Source organism: Tribolium castaneum, chromosome 5 (assembly GCF_031307605.1).
Source record: "Tribolium castaneum strain GA2 chromosome 5, icTriCast1.1, whole genome shotgun sequence".
In the NCBI taxonomy this organism is placed as follows: domain Eukaryota; kingdom Metazoa; phylum Arthropoda; class Insecta; order Coleoptera; family Tenebrionidae; genus Tribolium; species Tribolium castaneum.
The window spans coordinates 3,600,221-3,614,831 of record NC_087398.1 but is presented as its reverse complement, the minus strand read 5'-3'; the positions used below and the strand labels follow the sequence as shown (position 1 = coordinate 3,614,831).

Below are 14,611 nucleotides of genomic sequence, written 5' to 3'. Positions count from 1 at the left end.
TAAGTGCATTTATTTACTGAGGTATTGAATTTGATTTGAATTTTAATTGCCACAAATTGAAACGTATTGTGTATTTTTTATTTTGTTTAATATTGACAAACGTTGCTTGTTGTAACTTTCATGCAAATAAAGATTTTTATTGGTGTTGTTTTAATTTTTTAAATGTCTTGCTACAAACAGTAGCCAACGTAGAAGCCATATGAAGGTAGGTGCATTTTTTTGCGTTTTATCTTGTGATGTGTTGATTTAATAGCTTGTGTGCCATATATTATACCGTATTGTGTATTCTTTATTCTGTATAATATTTATTAAAGTTGCTTGTTGTAACTTTCCTACAAATTAATTTTTTTGTTGGTTGTGTTTTTAATTTATTTTTTAGGTTTTGCTACAAATGGTAGCAGATGCAGTATAAAGGTAAGAGCATTTATTTAACGCCAAGTGAAAAAGCTTTGATTTTTGTGTACTATTTTTTCATTTCACAAACCAATAATTCCTTTATTCCCTTCATTTGAAATAATCATTGTTTACCTCATCCTTATATCCATTTTTCCTGGCAAGAATGCTCTAAACCTCCTCGTGGTTCTTGCCGGACAAATTAGTTATTGACTAATTTGACCAATTAGAGCAATCCTTAAATATAACATTGTTGACTGTTTTTTACAGCCGTAAAATTATGTCGCTTGTTGTAATTTTCATGCAAATAAAGATTTTTTATTGGTGTTGTTTTTAATTTTTTTTAATGCTACAAACGGTAGCCAACGTGGAAGCGATATGAAGGTAGGTGTATTTTATTGCTGTGTCGTATTTATTTATTTCACAAACCAATAATTTCATAAAACTTAAATGCAATTAAAATCTTTAAATTCGGTGTTGAATAGTGATATTTTGAGTGACACATTTTAAATACAGTAACTATAAATAAAATAAAACACTCAAATAATTTATTGCCACGAAATTTTGCCTTTAATTTCAATGAATGAAAGTGGCTTGCTCAAAATTTAATGCAAATAAACATTTTTTTTGGTTTCATTTTTATTATTATTTTTTTTAATGCTACAAACGGTAGCCAACGTGGAAGCGATATGAAGGTAGGTGTATTTTATTGCTGTGTCGTATTTATTTATTTCACAAACCAATAATTTCATAAAACTTAATTGCAATTAAAATCTTTAAATGCGGTATTGAAAAGTGATATTTTGAGTGACACATTTTAAATACAGGAACTATAAATAAAATAAACCACTCAAATAATTTATTGCCACGAAATTTTGCCTTTAATTTCAATGAATGAAAGTGGCTTGCTCAAAATTTAATGCAAATAAACATTTTTTTTGGTTTCATTTTTATTATTATTTTTTTTAATGCTACAAACGGTAGCCAACGTGGAAGCGATATGAAGGTAGGTGTATTTTATTGCTGTGTCGTATTTATTTATTTCACAAACCAATAATTTCATAAAACTTAATTGCAATTAAAATTTTTAAATGCGGTTTTGAAAAGTGATATTTTGAGTGACACATTTTAAATACAGTAACTATAAATAAAATAAACCACTCAAATAATTTATTGCCACGAAATTTTGCCTTTAATTTCAATGAATGAAAGTGGCTTGCTCAAAATTTAATGCAAATAAACATTTTTTTTGGTTTCATTTTTATTATTATTTTTTTTAATGCTACAAACGGTAGCCAACGTGGAAGCGATATGAAGGTAGGTGTATTTTATTGCTATGTCGTATTTATTTATTTCACAAACCAATAATTTCATAAAACTTAATTGCAATTAAAATCTTTAAATGCGGTGTTAAATAGTGATATTTTGAGTGACACATTTTAAATACAGTAACTATAAATAAAATAAAACACTCAAATAATTTATTGCCACGAAATTTTGCCTTTAATTTCAATGAATGAAAGTGGCTTGCTCAAAATTTAATGCAAATAAACATTTTTTTTTATTTCATTTATATTATTATTATTTTTTTTAATGCTACAAACGGTAGCCAACGTGGAAGCGATATGAAGGTAGGTGTATTTTATTGCTGTGTCGTATTTATTTATTTCACAAACCAATAATTTCATAAAACTTAATTGCAATTAAAATCTTTAAATGCGGTTTTGAAAAGTGATATTTTGAGTGACACATTTTAAATACAGTAACTATAAATAAAATAAACCACTCAAATAATTTATTGCCACGTAATTTTGCCTTTAATTTCAATGAATGAAAGTGGCTTGCTCAAAATTTAATGCAAATAAACATTTTTTTTTGGTTTCATTTTTATTATTATTTTTTTTTGGTTTCATTTTTATTATTATTTTTTTTAATGCTACAAACGGTAGCCAACGTGGAAGCGATATGAAGGTAGGTGTATTGTATTGCTGTGTCGTATTTATTTATTTCACAAACCAATAATTTCATAAAACTTAATTGCAATTAAAATCTTTAAATGCGGTATTGAAAAGTGATATTTTGAGTGACACATTTTAAATACAGTAACTATAAATAAAATAAACCACTTAAATAATTTATTGCCACGAAATTTTGCCTTTAATTTCAATGAATGAAAGTGGCTTGCTCAAAATTTAATGCAAATAAACATTTTTTTTGGTTTCATTTTTATTATTTTTTTTTTGGTTTCATTTTTATTATTATTTTTTTTTAATGCTACAAACGGTAGCCAACGTGGAAGCGATATGAAGGTAAGTGCATTTATTTACTGAGGTATTGAATTTGATTTGAATTTTAATTGCCACAAATTGAAACGTATTGTGTATTTTTTATTTTGTTTAATATTGACAAACGTTGCTTGTTGTAACTTTCATGCAAATAAAGATTTTTATTGGTGTTGTTTTAATTTTTTAAATGTCTTGCTACAAACAGTAGCCAACGCAGAAGCCATATGAAGGTAGGTGCATTTTTTTGCGTTTTATCTTGTGATGTGTTGATTTAATAGCTTGTGTGCCATATATTATACCGTATTGTGTATTCTTTATTCTGTATAATATTTATTAAAGTCGCTTGTTGTAACTTTCCTACAAATTAATTTTTTTGTTGGTTGTGTTTTTAATTTATTTTTTAGGTTTTGCTACAAATGGTAGCAGATGCAGTATAAAGGTAAGAGCATTTATTTAACGCCAAGTGAAAAAGCTTTGATTTTTGTGTACTATTTTTTCATTTCACAAACCAATAATTCCTTTATTCCCTTCATTTGAAATAATCATTGTTTACCTCATCCTTATATCCATTTTTCCTGGCAAGAATGCTCTAAACCTCCTCGTGGTTCTTGCCGGACAAATTAGTTATTGACTAATTTGACCAATTAGAGCAATCCTTAAATATAACATTGTTGACTGTTTTTTACAGCCGTAAAATTATGTCGCTTGTTGTAATTTTCATGCAAATAAAGATTTTTTATTGGTGTTGTTTTTAATTTTTTTTAATGCTACAAACGGTAGCCAACGTGGAAGCGATATGAAGGTAGGTGTATTTTATTGCTGTGTCGTATTTATTTATTTCACAAACCAATAATTTCATAAAACTTAATTGCAATTAAAATCTTTAAATGCGGTATTGAAAAGTGATATTTTGAGTGACACATTTTAAATACAGTAACTATAAATAAAATAAACCACTCAAATAATTTATTGCCACGAAATTTTGCCTTTAATTTCAATGAATGAAAGTGGCTTGCTCAAAATTTAATGCAAATAAACATTTTTTTTGGTTTCATTTTTATTATTTTTTTTTTGTTTCAATTTTATTATTTTTTTTAATGCTACAAACGGTAGCCAACGTGGAAGCGATATGAAGGTAGGTGTATTTTATTGCTGTGTCGTATTTATTTATTTCACAAACCAATAATTTCATAAAACTTAATTGCAATTAAAATCTTTAAATGCGGTATTGAAAAGTGATATTTTGAGTGACACATTTTAAATACAGTAACTATAAATAAAATAAACCACTCAAATAATTTATTGCCACGAAATTTTGCCTTTAATTTCAATGAATGAAAGTGGCTTGCTCAAAATTTAATGCAAATAAACATTTTTTTTGGTTTCATTTTTATTATTTTTTTTTTGTTTCAATTTTATTATTTTTTTTAATGCTACAAACGGTAGCCAACGTGGAAGCGATATGAAGGTAGGTGTATTTTATTGCTGTGTCGTATTTATTTATTTCACAAACTAATAATTTCATAAAACTCAAATTTGTGAAATTTGTGACGTTTGTGAAATTTTTACTTGTCAGCCGCGCATCGGCACCACGTTTTTCTTCAATAATCTGAAATTTTAAATCCGCCAATAGGATTTCTTTTTCCCGTAAAACACTAGGGCCATCTATCCGCATCATCAGTAAAACCTAATTCAGTGAGGGCTCGATTTGGCTATATCCATGGGGGTGAAAGTGGGATACGCGCATTGGCAACACGAGAGTATAGGCGAGGGGGGTTTTGCACTCCCGGGGAGATGAAAAGGGACGACCAATGACGACTGCTTATTTTAAAACAAGCGCGTATTTATTAGGGATTTCATTAAATTATATTTTTTGACGTAACAATGACATCTACGCTTGCGCGCAGATCGCACCGAAAATATCGCGCCAAAAGTGTTGTTTTGTCACTCATCGTTCAACGTGTTACCGGAAGTATGTAGCAATTATTTGTTTAATCGTTTAATCAAAGCAAAAATTCTGATTACAGTTCGTTAGTGAGTCAATTCCTGGTGTTGAGCGCCGACCAAAAAGATAAGTATCTCTTATTTTATTAATATAACCTCATCTTTTTGATTGGTGTTTCTTTCTATTTTAAAGGCATTGGTCTGGAGTGACGGATTTTTGATTTCTACTACTCAACTGAACTTTAGTCATGGCTGGTTATCGCAAATATTCCTGCAAATACCCCGGATGCACCAGTGATTATGTTCCCAACAAAGGACAGTCCAATAAGCATTTCTTCACCTTCCCTAAGAATCCAAAGCTTCAAGAATTGTGGAGGAATGCCTGCAAAATTGAGGATCCTGTAAGTTCAAAATTTTGGCGTTTTCGCTATTTAGGGTATTTCAGAATTTACTTTTAAGTTTCTTATTTGCGCTCGAGTGTGTCAGTGCACTGCATGTACCTCCTCGTGGTCGTAGCGTGGGCAACTGTTTGCTGACAGACAAGGTAAAAGTCATTGCAAAGCAGACCTTATTTTGTTTTAAGTCTCGAGCAGACAGGCAAAACATGCCAACACTGACTGATTTAATTTTTTTATAATTTTTGTATAATTAAGAAATAATACAATACTTTAATTTTTTGAAAAATTTAATTTGTTATGTTACTCAAGTGTACAATAAAAATGTTAACAAAATCTGTGTTTTATTACCCCAAAACAACTTTTTTTGTAAGTTTCATTTCAAATTTTGTTTAAAATAAATATAAAACGTTTTCATTTTGTTTAAAATGAAAATATATTTTTTTATTTTAAACAATTTGCAATGAAACTTGTAAGATAAAAATAATAAAAAACAATATAAAAGGAATTTATTCAAACGTGGCACTTTACCGTGGTAGTAACGCACTTCAGCACCAGAGGCGCTGGATTCTCGTGTTGCCAGTGATTTACTAGGGAATTATCACTTCTTAACCCTTTCTGTTCTGTGGCTATATCAGTTCGGGATGCCTGATGTCATCTGTCGTTTTTCAAATCGTAATAACGTTTTTCCAAGATTTGTACGCTCTTTTCGAAATAAAAATGTGCGAGCCCTCTGTTTTCGAAGATTTGAAGACAAAATATCAACAGTTGCAAGTAGAATGTGAGCAGGTGAATCAGCACTTGCACGATTACCGCCGACAAATAAAAATAGCGCAAACGCTTGAGGCCGAATACCAGGAGGAAATCAGGCTTTTGCAGTCTCAGGGGACTCTCGAGGCGCAGAAACTGAAGGAGAAAGTGCACCAGTTGGAGGAGAGTATTGTGGAGCTGAAGTCGTCCCACAACGAGCGAATTGAGAACTTGGAAAAAGAGCTGGCAAAAAAGGAAGAGGAAATCGATGGTTTGAAGAAAGAGTTGAAGGATGTTGAAAAATTATCACAGTCGCAAAACCCGGAAAGCGACAGTAAGCTACTCGACCAAATAAGCAAACTGGAACAGCTGAATTTCGATTTGAACGAAAAACTTTGTGAGCTGGAGCAGTCGCTTGAATCGAGCGAACAAAAAAACGCCACCCTCCAAGAAACGGTAAAAGAGCTGGAAGCACTAACGGCTGAATACAAAGAGAGTCTCGACTGCAAAAGACAGGAGCTTGCGGAAGCTAACATTTTATTGGAAAATCTCAAAGATGAGAATCTGGCCATCAAGTCCCAGCTGGATATGGTTACTAGTAAACCTCTAGATGATAAAAGCCAGGGAAATTCGCTATTTGCGGAAGTTGACGACAGGTAATTAATAGTTTTCTTCAAGTTGTAATAAAACTATTTTAAGCTAAGAAAGTACGGCTTTTGCTTAAAAAAAATGTTATTAACAAATTAAATACAGTGTGAATATAACACAATTTCAGACGTGTCCAATTGCAACAAAACATGAACACGATGAAATCACAATACCTGGAAATGAAGCGCGAAAGGGCGTCTTATTTGAAGCAAATCCGAGCATTGCGTAACGAAAACGTGGAATTAATGGCGAAAATGGAAGCCGAAATTAAGGGTCGCCAAGAAGATGAAGAAATGATTTCGGAAACTTACAAGTAGTTTTTTCACCTTGATTTTTAGTGTTTTATTGACACTGTTGCAGAAATCAAATTAACGCTTTGAACGAGCTGATTGCAAGCTATCAAAAGGAAAGGGAAAGCTGTAATTTAAACCTTAAAGATGTCCCACCTTCAGCTTCCGGCATGATGAAGTATTTTGACAACATGCTTGCAATGAAAAAGTAGGTTTTTACCTTACAAAATATCAGATGTCGTAATTGTTGTTTTTAGTAAAGAAATGGAAGACTTGAGGCAACTGTTAAGCAGCGCTTCGCTGAATACAATTACTCAGAGGCACAACTTAATTGAAGCTCAAAGAGAGATCAGAAAAAATAATTTAGAAATTCTCCAGCTGAAGAATGAAATTGGACAACTTAATATGAAAATAGAGGAAATGCAAATGGTCAGTCCGACTGAAAAAACACCTGAGATCAAACAAATTGAAGAAATTAAAAATGTGAATAAAACCAACAAAGAAAACGAAGGCGACAAAAATGTCCAGTTCAGTGAAGACACCCTAGACCCGAAAGTGACCGACCGGAAGAAATTGAGGAAGAACGCAAAAACGTTTGTTTTACAATCTATCCATTATGATTAATTTTATTTACATTGTACTTATTAATAAATATTTACGCGTTGCTATTTGTCTTTTTGACCTTTCTGGTGCTGTAAATAATTCAAAAGATCGTTCAGTCCGCTGAATTCAGTCCTGCCTTGCGGCTCATTTTTGGGTATTCTCGGCAAAATGCTGCCAACCTTGTATCTAAACTCCTCAAACTACAACACGAATTAAATAGGGTTGTTAAAGTCGGCTTTACCCACATTTTGCGCTCCTGAGACTTTCCAAATAGTGTAGAATAAAATTCCGCACCCTGTCACAGCATACAAGGTGCCCCACCCGAGAGCCCGTAAGGCCAAACTAGCCCCAGTTTCGCCCATAGCGCGCGACCCTTCCATTCCTTTCCCAAAAAACTTGGGGTCTTGTTTCTTTGCGGCGGCCAAAGTGGTCCCAAAACCAACCAGGGCTGATATGCCCGAGACACCGGCCAGAAAAAATCCAGCTTAAAATAGATCGATGTGAAAGTGATTGGGCAATTGGGAGAAATACCTTTCAGTTTAAATTCGGGAGAGTAGCGCGGTTTCGTCTCGGTGTCCATGTTGAGGTTAGAGTCGCATGGCCAATTTTTGAAGGAAGGTCAACGGTAAAATAAGTACGGCAGGTTTAAAAAGACACGGTAGTTGCCTTGAGTGCGGTTATTGTTATTATTGCCTTATTTTGAATAAAAATATGCCCCTGACATAGTTTTGGGATGACGTAAGTGGGAATTTTGGGCGGTATGGATCTTTCGGACGTGAATTATTTTCCCAATTTTGGTTTCAAAAAAATTACAATTTGAAAAACTGAGTGAGGTTGTTGGTTGTAGTGGCAAAAAACTGGCTACGGTGTGCATATCTCGTTCAAATCCAGTTTAATTAGAGATTATGTTTTTTGTGGTTTCGGGTTGGCGCCCTCGTCCTTGCTGTTTTCTCAGCTGTCAAGAGATGTCAAAGTATTTTGATTAGATTAGAGCGAGTTTTTTACGTTTTCCGCTAATTGTTCCGAAGTAAACCGTGAGATAAAACTTAATAATGTCCCGTGAAGCAATTTCTCGACCCCTTCGAGTTTTGTTCATCCACTACGACAGAGATTACACGTAAAAGAATGAGTTAGGGCCACTGCGAGAGTTCGTTTAGTTTGTAGGCTCATTTTATTTTGTTTCGGTCATTTCCTGTATTTATGACATTGAATTTGGAGTATCATTTAGTCGACTTGAAGCCACAAGGTACGTACCGAGCCCGTAATTCCCTCACCTGCAGTGCAAATCGTTCCAGAAATGGCACGAGACAGAATCACGAAAAAGTGGGAAGTCTTCGCGGGCCGTAACCGATTCTACTGCGACGGCCGGCTGATGACGGCCCCCAACGGGGGCGTGTTCCTCCTGACTGTGTTTCTGATCACGGGAACCTGCACCCTGTTTTTTATCTATGAGTAAACGCCACCAACCCTCTTTCCAAATCGTGTTAACAAAAAATTTCAGCTGCCATTACTTGGCGGAAAACGTAACGATCGCGATTCCTATCATTGGTGGCTTGTTGTTTATATTTACGATGTCTTCCTTGCTGCGCACCAGCCTTTCAGATCCAGGTATTATTCCAAGAGCGACACCAGAAGAAGCTGCCTATGTTGAAAAACAAATCGGTACGAAAGCAACCACAAATGAACTCAATCATCGATTTGGTTTTAGAAGTCACAAATTCGGCAAACAGCCCCACTTACAGGCCCCCGCCTCGGACGAAAGAGGTCTTAATCAAGGGGCACACAGTCAAGCTGAAATACTGCTTCACTTGCAAAATATTCAGGCCCCCGAGGGCCTCACATTGCAGTCTTTGCGATAATTGTGTCGACAGATTTGACCATCACTGCCCTTGGGTATTGTAAGGCACCGCAAGTTTATCTAATTAGGGATTTTTTCAGGTCGGAAATTGTGTCGGTAGACGAAATTACCGATTTTTCTACATGTTTATAGTATCGTTAGCTTTTTTGGCCGTATTTATATTTGCTTGTGCCATAGCTCATTTAATATTAAGTAAGAATTTGTTTCTGGTAATTAGTGTAGTAATTGTTTTTTTCAAGTTACTAAAAATGAGGGTCAGTTTCTTGACGCCGTAAAGCAATCACCACCAAGTGTCATAGTAGCAACAATTTGTTTTTTTAGCGTTTGGAGTATTTTAGGACTTGCAGGCTTCCATACTTATCTTACGACAAGTAATCAAACAACAAATGAAGACGTAAGTTTTGCGCAATTTTAGGTCTCTAATTAACTCATTTTGAACAGATAAAAGGTTCGTTTGCGAGTAAGCGCGGCCAAGAAAACATGAATCCTTACTCGCAGGGAAACGTCTGTTTGAATTGTTTTTACATACTTTGTGGTCCAGTGACGCCATCTCTCCTCGACAGGTGACAAAACCCCCCCCTTAACTAATCCAATAATTAATTTGGCGTAATTATTTATTTAGGCGAGGGATCGTTACTGATGATTATCGTGCCGAAATATCACGAAACGTCATGCCTGAAATCAATCAACCGATGAAAAACTTCGGAATCCCTGTACAAGTAATAAGTCGGACCGCAGACTAAACGTTTCATGACGTATGTTTCGTTTCAGAACGGTCCCAGTCAGGTGACACTAAACGCGTCGGAAATGCCCGGAATTTACCGACAGACGACGGAAACAACCGGTATGTACAGTCCGCTTAAAAAGCATCTCTATCGCGCCCAACACATGATACCGTCCAAGAACTGTGCCAGTCAGAAAATCATACCATCCCATGCCCCCCTATTGCCTCCTTATGACTACACTCCAACGCGTAAACCCCCCGATCCTCCATTGGAGGTGTTCAAGAACAGTCGTTCACTTCCACAATTGAAATCGCCCCCTGAAAACGGGGGCTATTATCCGACTTTAAGGCCCTATACACCGCCCGAAAAACGCTATAATGCCAATTTCGGGCGACAGGGGGCCAAACCGAGGCCGAGAAGTTGCGTGTATGAGAACGTTCATGTCCAGGAGGAGTTTTGTATGAATCGGGTTAAGAGCGATAAAGTTAATTTGACGCCAAAAGTTAAGAATTTTCCAACGCCCGAGTTCAGTCGGATGTATATTCAGGAGGGTTTCCAGGGGGGTACTTGAGTGCGTTCTGGGGGAAGGGGCGTTGAAACGAAAATAAAGGTCAAGGGCTTTTAAATTTTTCGAAATTTATTTTTCTCTGGTGGTTCGATCCTTTACGAGCAGAGGTCTTAAAATGAGTGTCAAATTGGTCAGTGTGGCCAACTTAAATTTGTTACTCGTGCCATGGTTTTTTTTAAATCGTAAGCAATAAAATTAGCGCTTCCTTATCGTTGACTGAGAACAAGACACCAACAGGCCCTTGCCCTTGCGACCTTTACGAACGCACCCCTTGTGAACGTGGAAGTAAATTAGCATTTTGATCTTTTAACCATGACATTGTGATTAACCTCAGTGCGATTTCATAGGTGATAGAAATGGAGAATATTTTATTATTAGAGTACGGTTGTATTTATTAATCGTTGAAATAAATCAAAAGTAGTTAGTCCTCGTAATGTGAATAAATGTAATCAAAACTCGAACATCCAACTGTGTTTCTCGCTTTTTTATATCATTTCCAACCTGTTGCTTCGAGTTTTTATTTCGTGTCTGTTATTTAGTTTGTAAGTTTATTTATTGTTGCATTGACGCGCGACGCATTGGCGGAGGTTGTCTTATTCGGTAAGTTTAGTTTTGTGCATGTTGAAAAAGCAAAGGAAAAGTGGCTGCACATCTACGCTTGTTTGAATTAATTTTTCGTTTGGCTTTTTAGAGCTTCCGATTTAGTTGGATTTTTAGTCGCAGTGTTCTTTTTCTGTTCGAGAAATTGTGAAACTTTACTGAAGGTGATGATAATTTTTCAGATAGCAACGCCGGTAGTGTGACGCATCTAGTGAGTAACGAGCAGCCGCTGGCCATCGCCCCGGCCCTGCAGAAGTCCTCTGAGCACCAGTACATGTCTCAGACGAGTCTGAATCAGGCGCCGGTTTACAGCAATATCCTGAGTCACGGTCAGGTCACTCTGAGCAAGTCTCAGAGCTACGCGAATAATTTGAACGTGACGGATAAGAGTGACGTGGGGGACTTGCATCTAGATCCCGTGGTTTTAAGGGACACTAGCGCGGAAAAACGAAAGGACGATAAGTTAGACAACGATATGACTCTGCAGGAGAAGGAGAACAGTTTGTTGAGTGCGAGTAGATTGAGACTTTTGCAAGATACGACGATGATTGAAAGTGCGTTAGATTTAGATTCGTTGGACGATTCGAGTTTAGGGACGAACAGTCAAGCGGGGCTTATGAAAGTTGTTGTGTAATTTGGTTATTTTTTAGTTCGTACTTTAAGCGAAATATATTTATTTTTGTAAAGTGATAATAACATTGTAGCGAATGTTTTACGTTGTATATTACGTTGGGGAGTAAAGTCGCCCGGTCTTTGTCGTTTTTTTACAGTTTTTAGAAAGATCGGGGACTTTATCGATGCAATTTTTTGTTACTGCTGTTGTATTATTGCTTGAAATGGTGCAAATTTTCTAATTGTAAGTTTACAAATTCATATTTTTGCTATACGTCGATATTTAGATGAGAGTAGATAAATAAAAGTATTCATTCTGACTTGTCGTTTTATTATCCTTCGCCAATTCTTTTATTAAGGGATTAATTTTTCCTTTCATTTTGCCAAAGGCAAAATATAAAAAAAAAATCATTACCACCCTAAGAAGTGATTATTAATTCACTATTTTTTACATTCGAAAGCCCTTCGAAAAATCTTTTCTTCAACGAAAATCTGAAAAATTCTACGGATGATTCGCCTAAAAATCATCCATTGTCAAAATATTTTGAGAAGCCAAAAAACATTATTACCACCCTAAGAAGTCAAAGACTTTTCTGATGAAATGATGATTGGTTTCAAACCAGCCAATGCCAAAATATTTAAAAAAAATCCTTATATATTGCCATAAGAAATTACAGTCAATTATCAATTTTTTACTCTTGAAGGCCCTTGAATAAGCTGTGTTTTTAGTACAAATCAGAAAAATTTTACAGATGATTCGTCTAAAAGTATTTTGAGAAAACAAAAAATATTATTGCCCTAATTCAACAGGTGAATCACCCAATTACAGAAAATAAAATAAACATGCTGAATTTAAAATGAAACAATATAAAGATAATGGAAATAGAAAAAACTAATACTGAATTTAACCAAGTCCTAAAAAACTAATCATAATACTTTATTAAATCTACTGACTGCGCCAATTAAGTTTGTGAAAGCAAACCTTGCCTTTATCGAAAATGATTAATCGTCATTTGGTTCAAGTGACGTTGAAAACCCAAATGCCAAAAACTGATTTTTTTTCTAAACCTCCAAAATGTCGCGAATGTGGGAATTCCAAAAATTCAAAGGACTGCGTTTCACCGACACGTTCCTCCAACTGTTCTCGGAGAAAAACTCCGACGGGACGAAAAAACTCCGCTTCAAAGCCAACGAATTAGAGCAAAGATTCCAGTAAATCCCTTCACCTGGAGCTCCAAAATCTCAATTTTTTTCAGAGAGCAGTTACTTCCAGCTGACATGGTGTACGTCTCCACCTTTCTAAACGCTCATCCTGAGGTGGTTGAAGTTGATCTGAGCTACAACGGGATCGAGGATGAGGGTTTAGAGACCTTGTGCAACATCACCCTCTCTCATCAGAATAACTTGCAACACCTGAACTTATCCCACTGCGACATTACACCAGCGGGGATCAAAGTCTTGTATTTCATTGCAGAGAAATACGGTTTCGTCAAGTTGAAAACATTGAGACTCACTGGAAATAAATTGGGACCCACTGTAAATTCACTCCGTCTTGAACTTTCCAGTTTAATTACGATTACAGGGGGGACACTTAACTGCCCTTTTCGCCCCTTTTTGCCCCACTTTGGAGCACCTGGATGTCGGAGACACCGACCAGACTGCGGACAGTGTCGACTGTCTTTTCCTCCAACTGTACCGCAGCCAAATCAAAATCCTGGACGTATCTCGCGTGATCCCTTGCAATAACATGACTCAAGTCAATGCTGTTTTTTTGAGCGAAAGCATCTCCGAACTGATCCGAGTCAGTTTGCTTCAATTTCGGTGAAGTCCCTGATGGTCTTTTTCAGCTGAATGACACCATTGTTGAAATACATGCCCAAAAATGCAGTTTTGATGCTCATGACGTTGAAAGTTTGATTCTGGGATTAAAGCTTAACACTTCGTTGAAATTCCTCGATATCGGGTATAATAATATTTGTTGTGTCGGGGTTGAGTTTTTATCAGAGTGGCTTAAAACCCGCCCCCAGCTCTTGGGGTTGTGTATTGCGGGAAATAATATCAAAAATCACGGTGGTGTTGCGTTGAGTTTTGGAATGCCGTTTAGCAAATTGCGATATTTGGATATCAGTTATAACCACATCGGTAATGAAGGAATCATTGCTATTTTGAACAGTATTAAGAAGCCCTACATGCTAAGGTATTTCCTCCTGTGGGGGAATTCCTTCAGTCACCCTGCTAATAAAGTTAGGTTTAATAATCCATTTTGCTATTACGATTAGTTGCCGGTTTTAGATCATACAGAGGATGATGTTATCCACAGTTTTCGAACAAAGGGGCATAGATGTGAAGATTTATGAAGTTGATGGGGTGTTATATGCCGCACGATACCCTGTTGATAAATATAAACATCGGTATTATGGGGTTATGGATCATGGGTGTGCCGTGGGACTGAAGATTAAAAGAAATAGGGTCGAAACACCGGACGATAAACCGAGAGCGTTGGTCAATTTTGCGCACATTGATAGGTATCCGGAAATTGAAAAAAAGTCAAAACAAGGGCAAGCAACTGATGAGAAAGAGAAAAAAATTGCAAAATGCGAAGACGTGGTGAAAAATGAGGAAAAGAGTGGAGGCGTTGACGAATCAAATTAAAGATTGTGCACAAAATTGAATATTTTTTTGCTTTCGTAACGCTTTTGTAACGCAAACTCGTGAAATAAATAAATGACATCCTTGAATTTTTCAAATTTCGGTGACTGTACTAAATTTTAAAGAAAAAATTCAGAGAATTGGTAAAAATTTAATAAAATAACCTTGGGATTGAAAACCTATGTAAAGTGATCCGGGGAATCGATTGGTGTTGAGAAAATCGTCAAATTCTCAATAGTTTTGTAGTTATGAATTTATTTTATTTTACCAATTTTTTCATTTATTTCCAAT

At 35.6% G+C, this 14,611-nt stretch overlaps 4 protein-coding genes and 1 long non-coding RNA gene across 5 annotated transcripts; 3 read left to right on the top strand and 2 right to left on the bottom strand.

Annotated features, from left to right (window-relative positions):
* Positions 1-4,661: 4,661 nt before the first annotated feature.
* On the bottom strand, positions 4,662-5,542 carry LOC135266270 (uncharacterized). Its single transcript, XR_010334170.1, has 2 exons — positions 5,075-5,542; positions 4,662-5,021 (listed from the first exon to the last, which is right to left on the bottom strand). It is a non-coding gene; the product is annotated as an uncharacterized LOC135266270 (long non-coding RNA).
* An 83-nt stretch (positions 5,543-5,625) lies between these two features.
* Spindly (spindly) lies at positions 5,626-7,369 on the top strand. The gene is made up of 4 exons (XM_961371.5): positions 5,626-6,423; positions 6,543-6,728; positions 6,776-6,913; positions 6,963-7,369. The coding sequence occupies exons 1-4, from the start codon at positions 5,669-5,671 to the stop codon at positions 7,327-7,329; spliced, it is 1,446 nt and encodes a 481-aa protein (XP_966464.2). The 5' UTR covers positions 5,626-5,668; the 3' UTR covers positions 7,330-7,369.
* LOC654993 (uncharacterized protein) lies at positions 7,300-8,067 on the bottom strand. The gene is made up of 3 exons (XM_961462.4): positions 7,840-8,067; positions 7,554-7,792; positions 7,300-7,508 (listed from the first exon to the last, which is right to left on the bottom strand). The coding sequence occupies exons 1-3, from the start codon at positions 7,886-7,888 to the stop codon at positions 7,371-7,373; spliced, it is 426 nt and encodes a 141-aa protein (XP_966555.1). The 5' UTR covers positions 7,889-8,067; the 3' UTR covers positions 7,300-7,370.
* Positions 8,068-8,274: 207 nt separating this feature from the next.
* On the top strand, positions 8,275-11,991 carry app (approximated). The gene is made up of 10 exons (XM_961554.4): positions 8,275-8,554; positions 8,604-8,760; positions 8,810-8,970; positions 9,017-9,201; positions 9,247-9,358; positions 9,406-9,560; positions 9,608-9,729; positions 9,789-9,885; positions 9,938-10,010; positions 11,242-11,991. Exons 1-10 carry the CDS (start codon positions 8,509-8,511, stop codon positions 11,691-11,693), a joined length of 1,560 nt encoding a protein of 519 aa, XP_966647.3. The 5' UTR covers positions 8,275-8,508; the 3' UTR covers positions 11,694-11,991.
* A 673-nt stretch (positions 11,992-12,664) lies between these two features.
* On the top strand, positions 12,665-14,399 carry LOC655129 (leucine-rich repeat-containing protein 34). The gene is made up of 5 exons (XM_015980697.2): positions 12,665-12,883; positions 12,928-13,207; positions 13,254-13,472; positions 13,519-13,914; positions 13,964-14,399. The coding sequence occupies exons 1-5, from the start codon at positions 12,747-12,749 to the stop codon at positions 14,321-14,323; spliced, it is 1,392 nt and encodes a 463-aa protein (XP_015836183.1). The 5' UTR covers positions 12,665-12,746; the 3' UTR covers positions 14,324-14,399.
* Positions 14,400-14,611: the final 212 nt, after the last annotated feature.

Bases quoted from the DNA above. Each gene is read 5' to 3' on its own strand.
- Spindly (XM_961371.5), top strand. From the start codon at position 5,669: ATGTCATCTGTCGTTTTTCAAATCGTAATAACGTTTTTCCAAGATTTG. The intron at 6,424-6,542 runs GTAATTAATAGT...ACACAATTTCAG, and splicing joins TTTGCGGAAGTTGACGACAG to ACGTGTCCAATTGCAACAAA. The intron at 6,914-6,962 runs GTAGGTTTTTAC...TGTTGTTTTTAG, and splicing joins AACATGCTTGCAATGAAAAA to TAAAGAAATGGAAGACTTGA.
- LOC654993 (XM_961462.4), bottom strand. From the start codon at position 7,888: ATGGACACCGAGACGAAACCGCGCTACTCTCCCGAATTTAAACTGAAA. The intron at 7,793-7,839 runs GTATTTCTCCCA...ATCTATTTTAAG, and splicing joins TCCCGAATTTAAACTGAAAG to CTGGATTTTTTCTGGCCGGT. The intron at 7,509-7,553 runs GTGGGTAAAGCC...TTCGTGTTGTAG, and splicing joins AAGTCTCAGGAGCGCAAAAT to TTTGAGGAGTTTAGATACAA.
- app (XM_961554.4), top strand. From the start codon at position 8,509: ATGACATTGAATTTGGAGTATCATTTAGTCGACTTGAAGCCACAAG. The intron at 8,555-8,603 runs GTACGTACCGAG...AAATCGTTCCAG, and splicing joins AGTCGACTTGAAGCCACAAG to AAATGGCACGAGACAGAATC. The intron at 9,886-9,937 runs GTAATAAGTCGG...GTTTCGTTTCAG, and splicing joins ACTTCGGAATCCCTGTACAA to AACGGTCCCAGTCAGGTGAC.
- LOC655129 (XM_015980697.2), top strand. From the start codon at position 12,747: ATGTCGCGAATGTGGGAATTCCAAAAATTCAAAGGACTGCGTTTCACC. The intron at 13,473-13,518 runs GTCAGTTTGCTT...GGTCTTTTTCAG, and splicing joins GCATCTCCGAACTGATCCGA to CTGAATGACACCATTGTTGA. The intron at 13,915-13,963 runs GTTAGGTTTAAT...TGCCGGTTTTAG, and splicing joins TCAGTCACCCTGCTAATAAA to ATCATACAGAGGATGATGTT.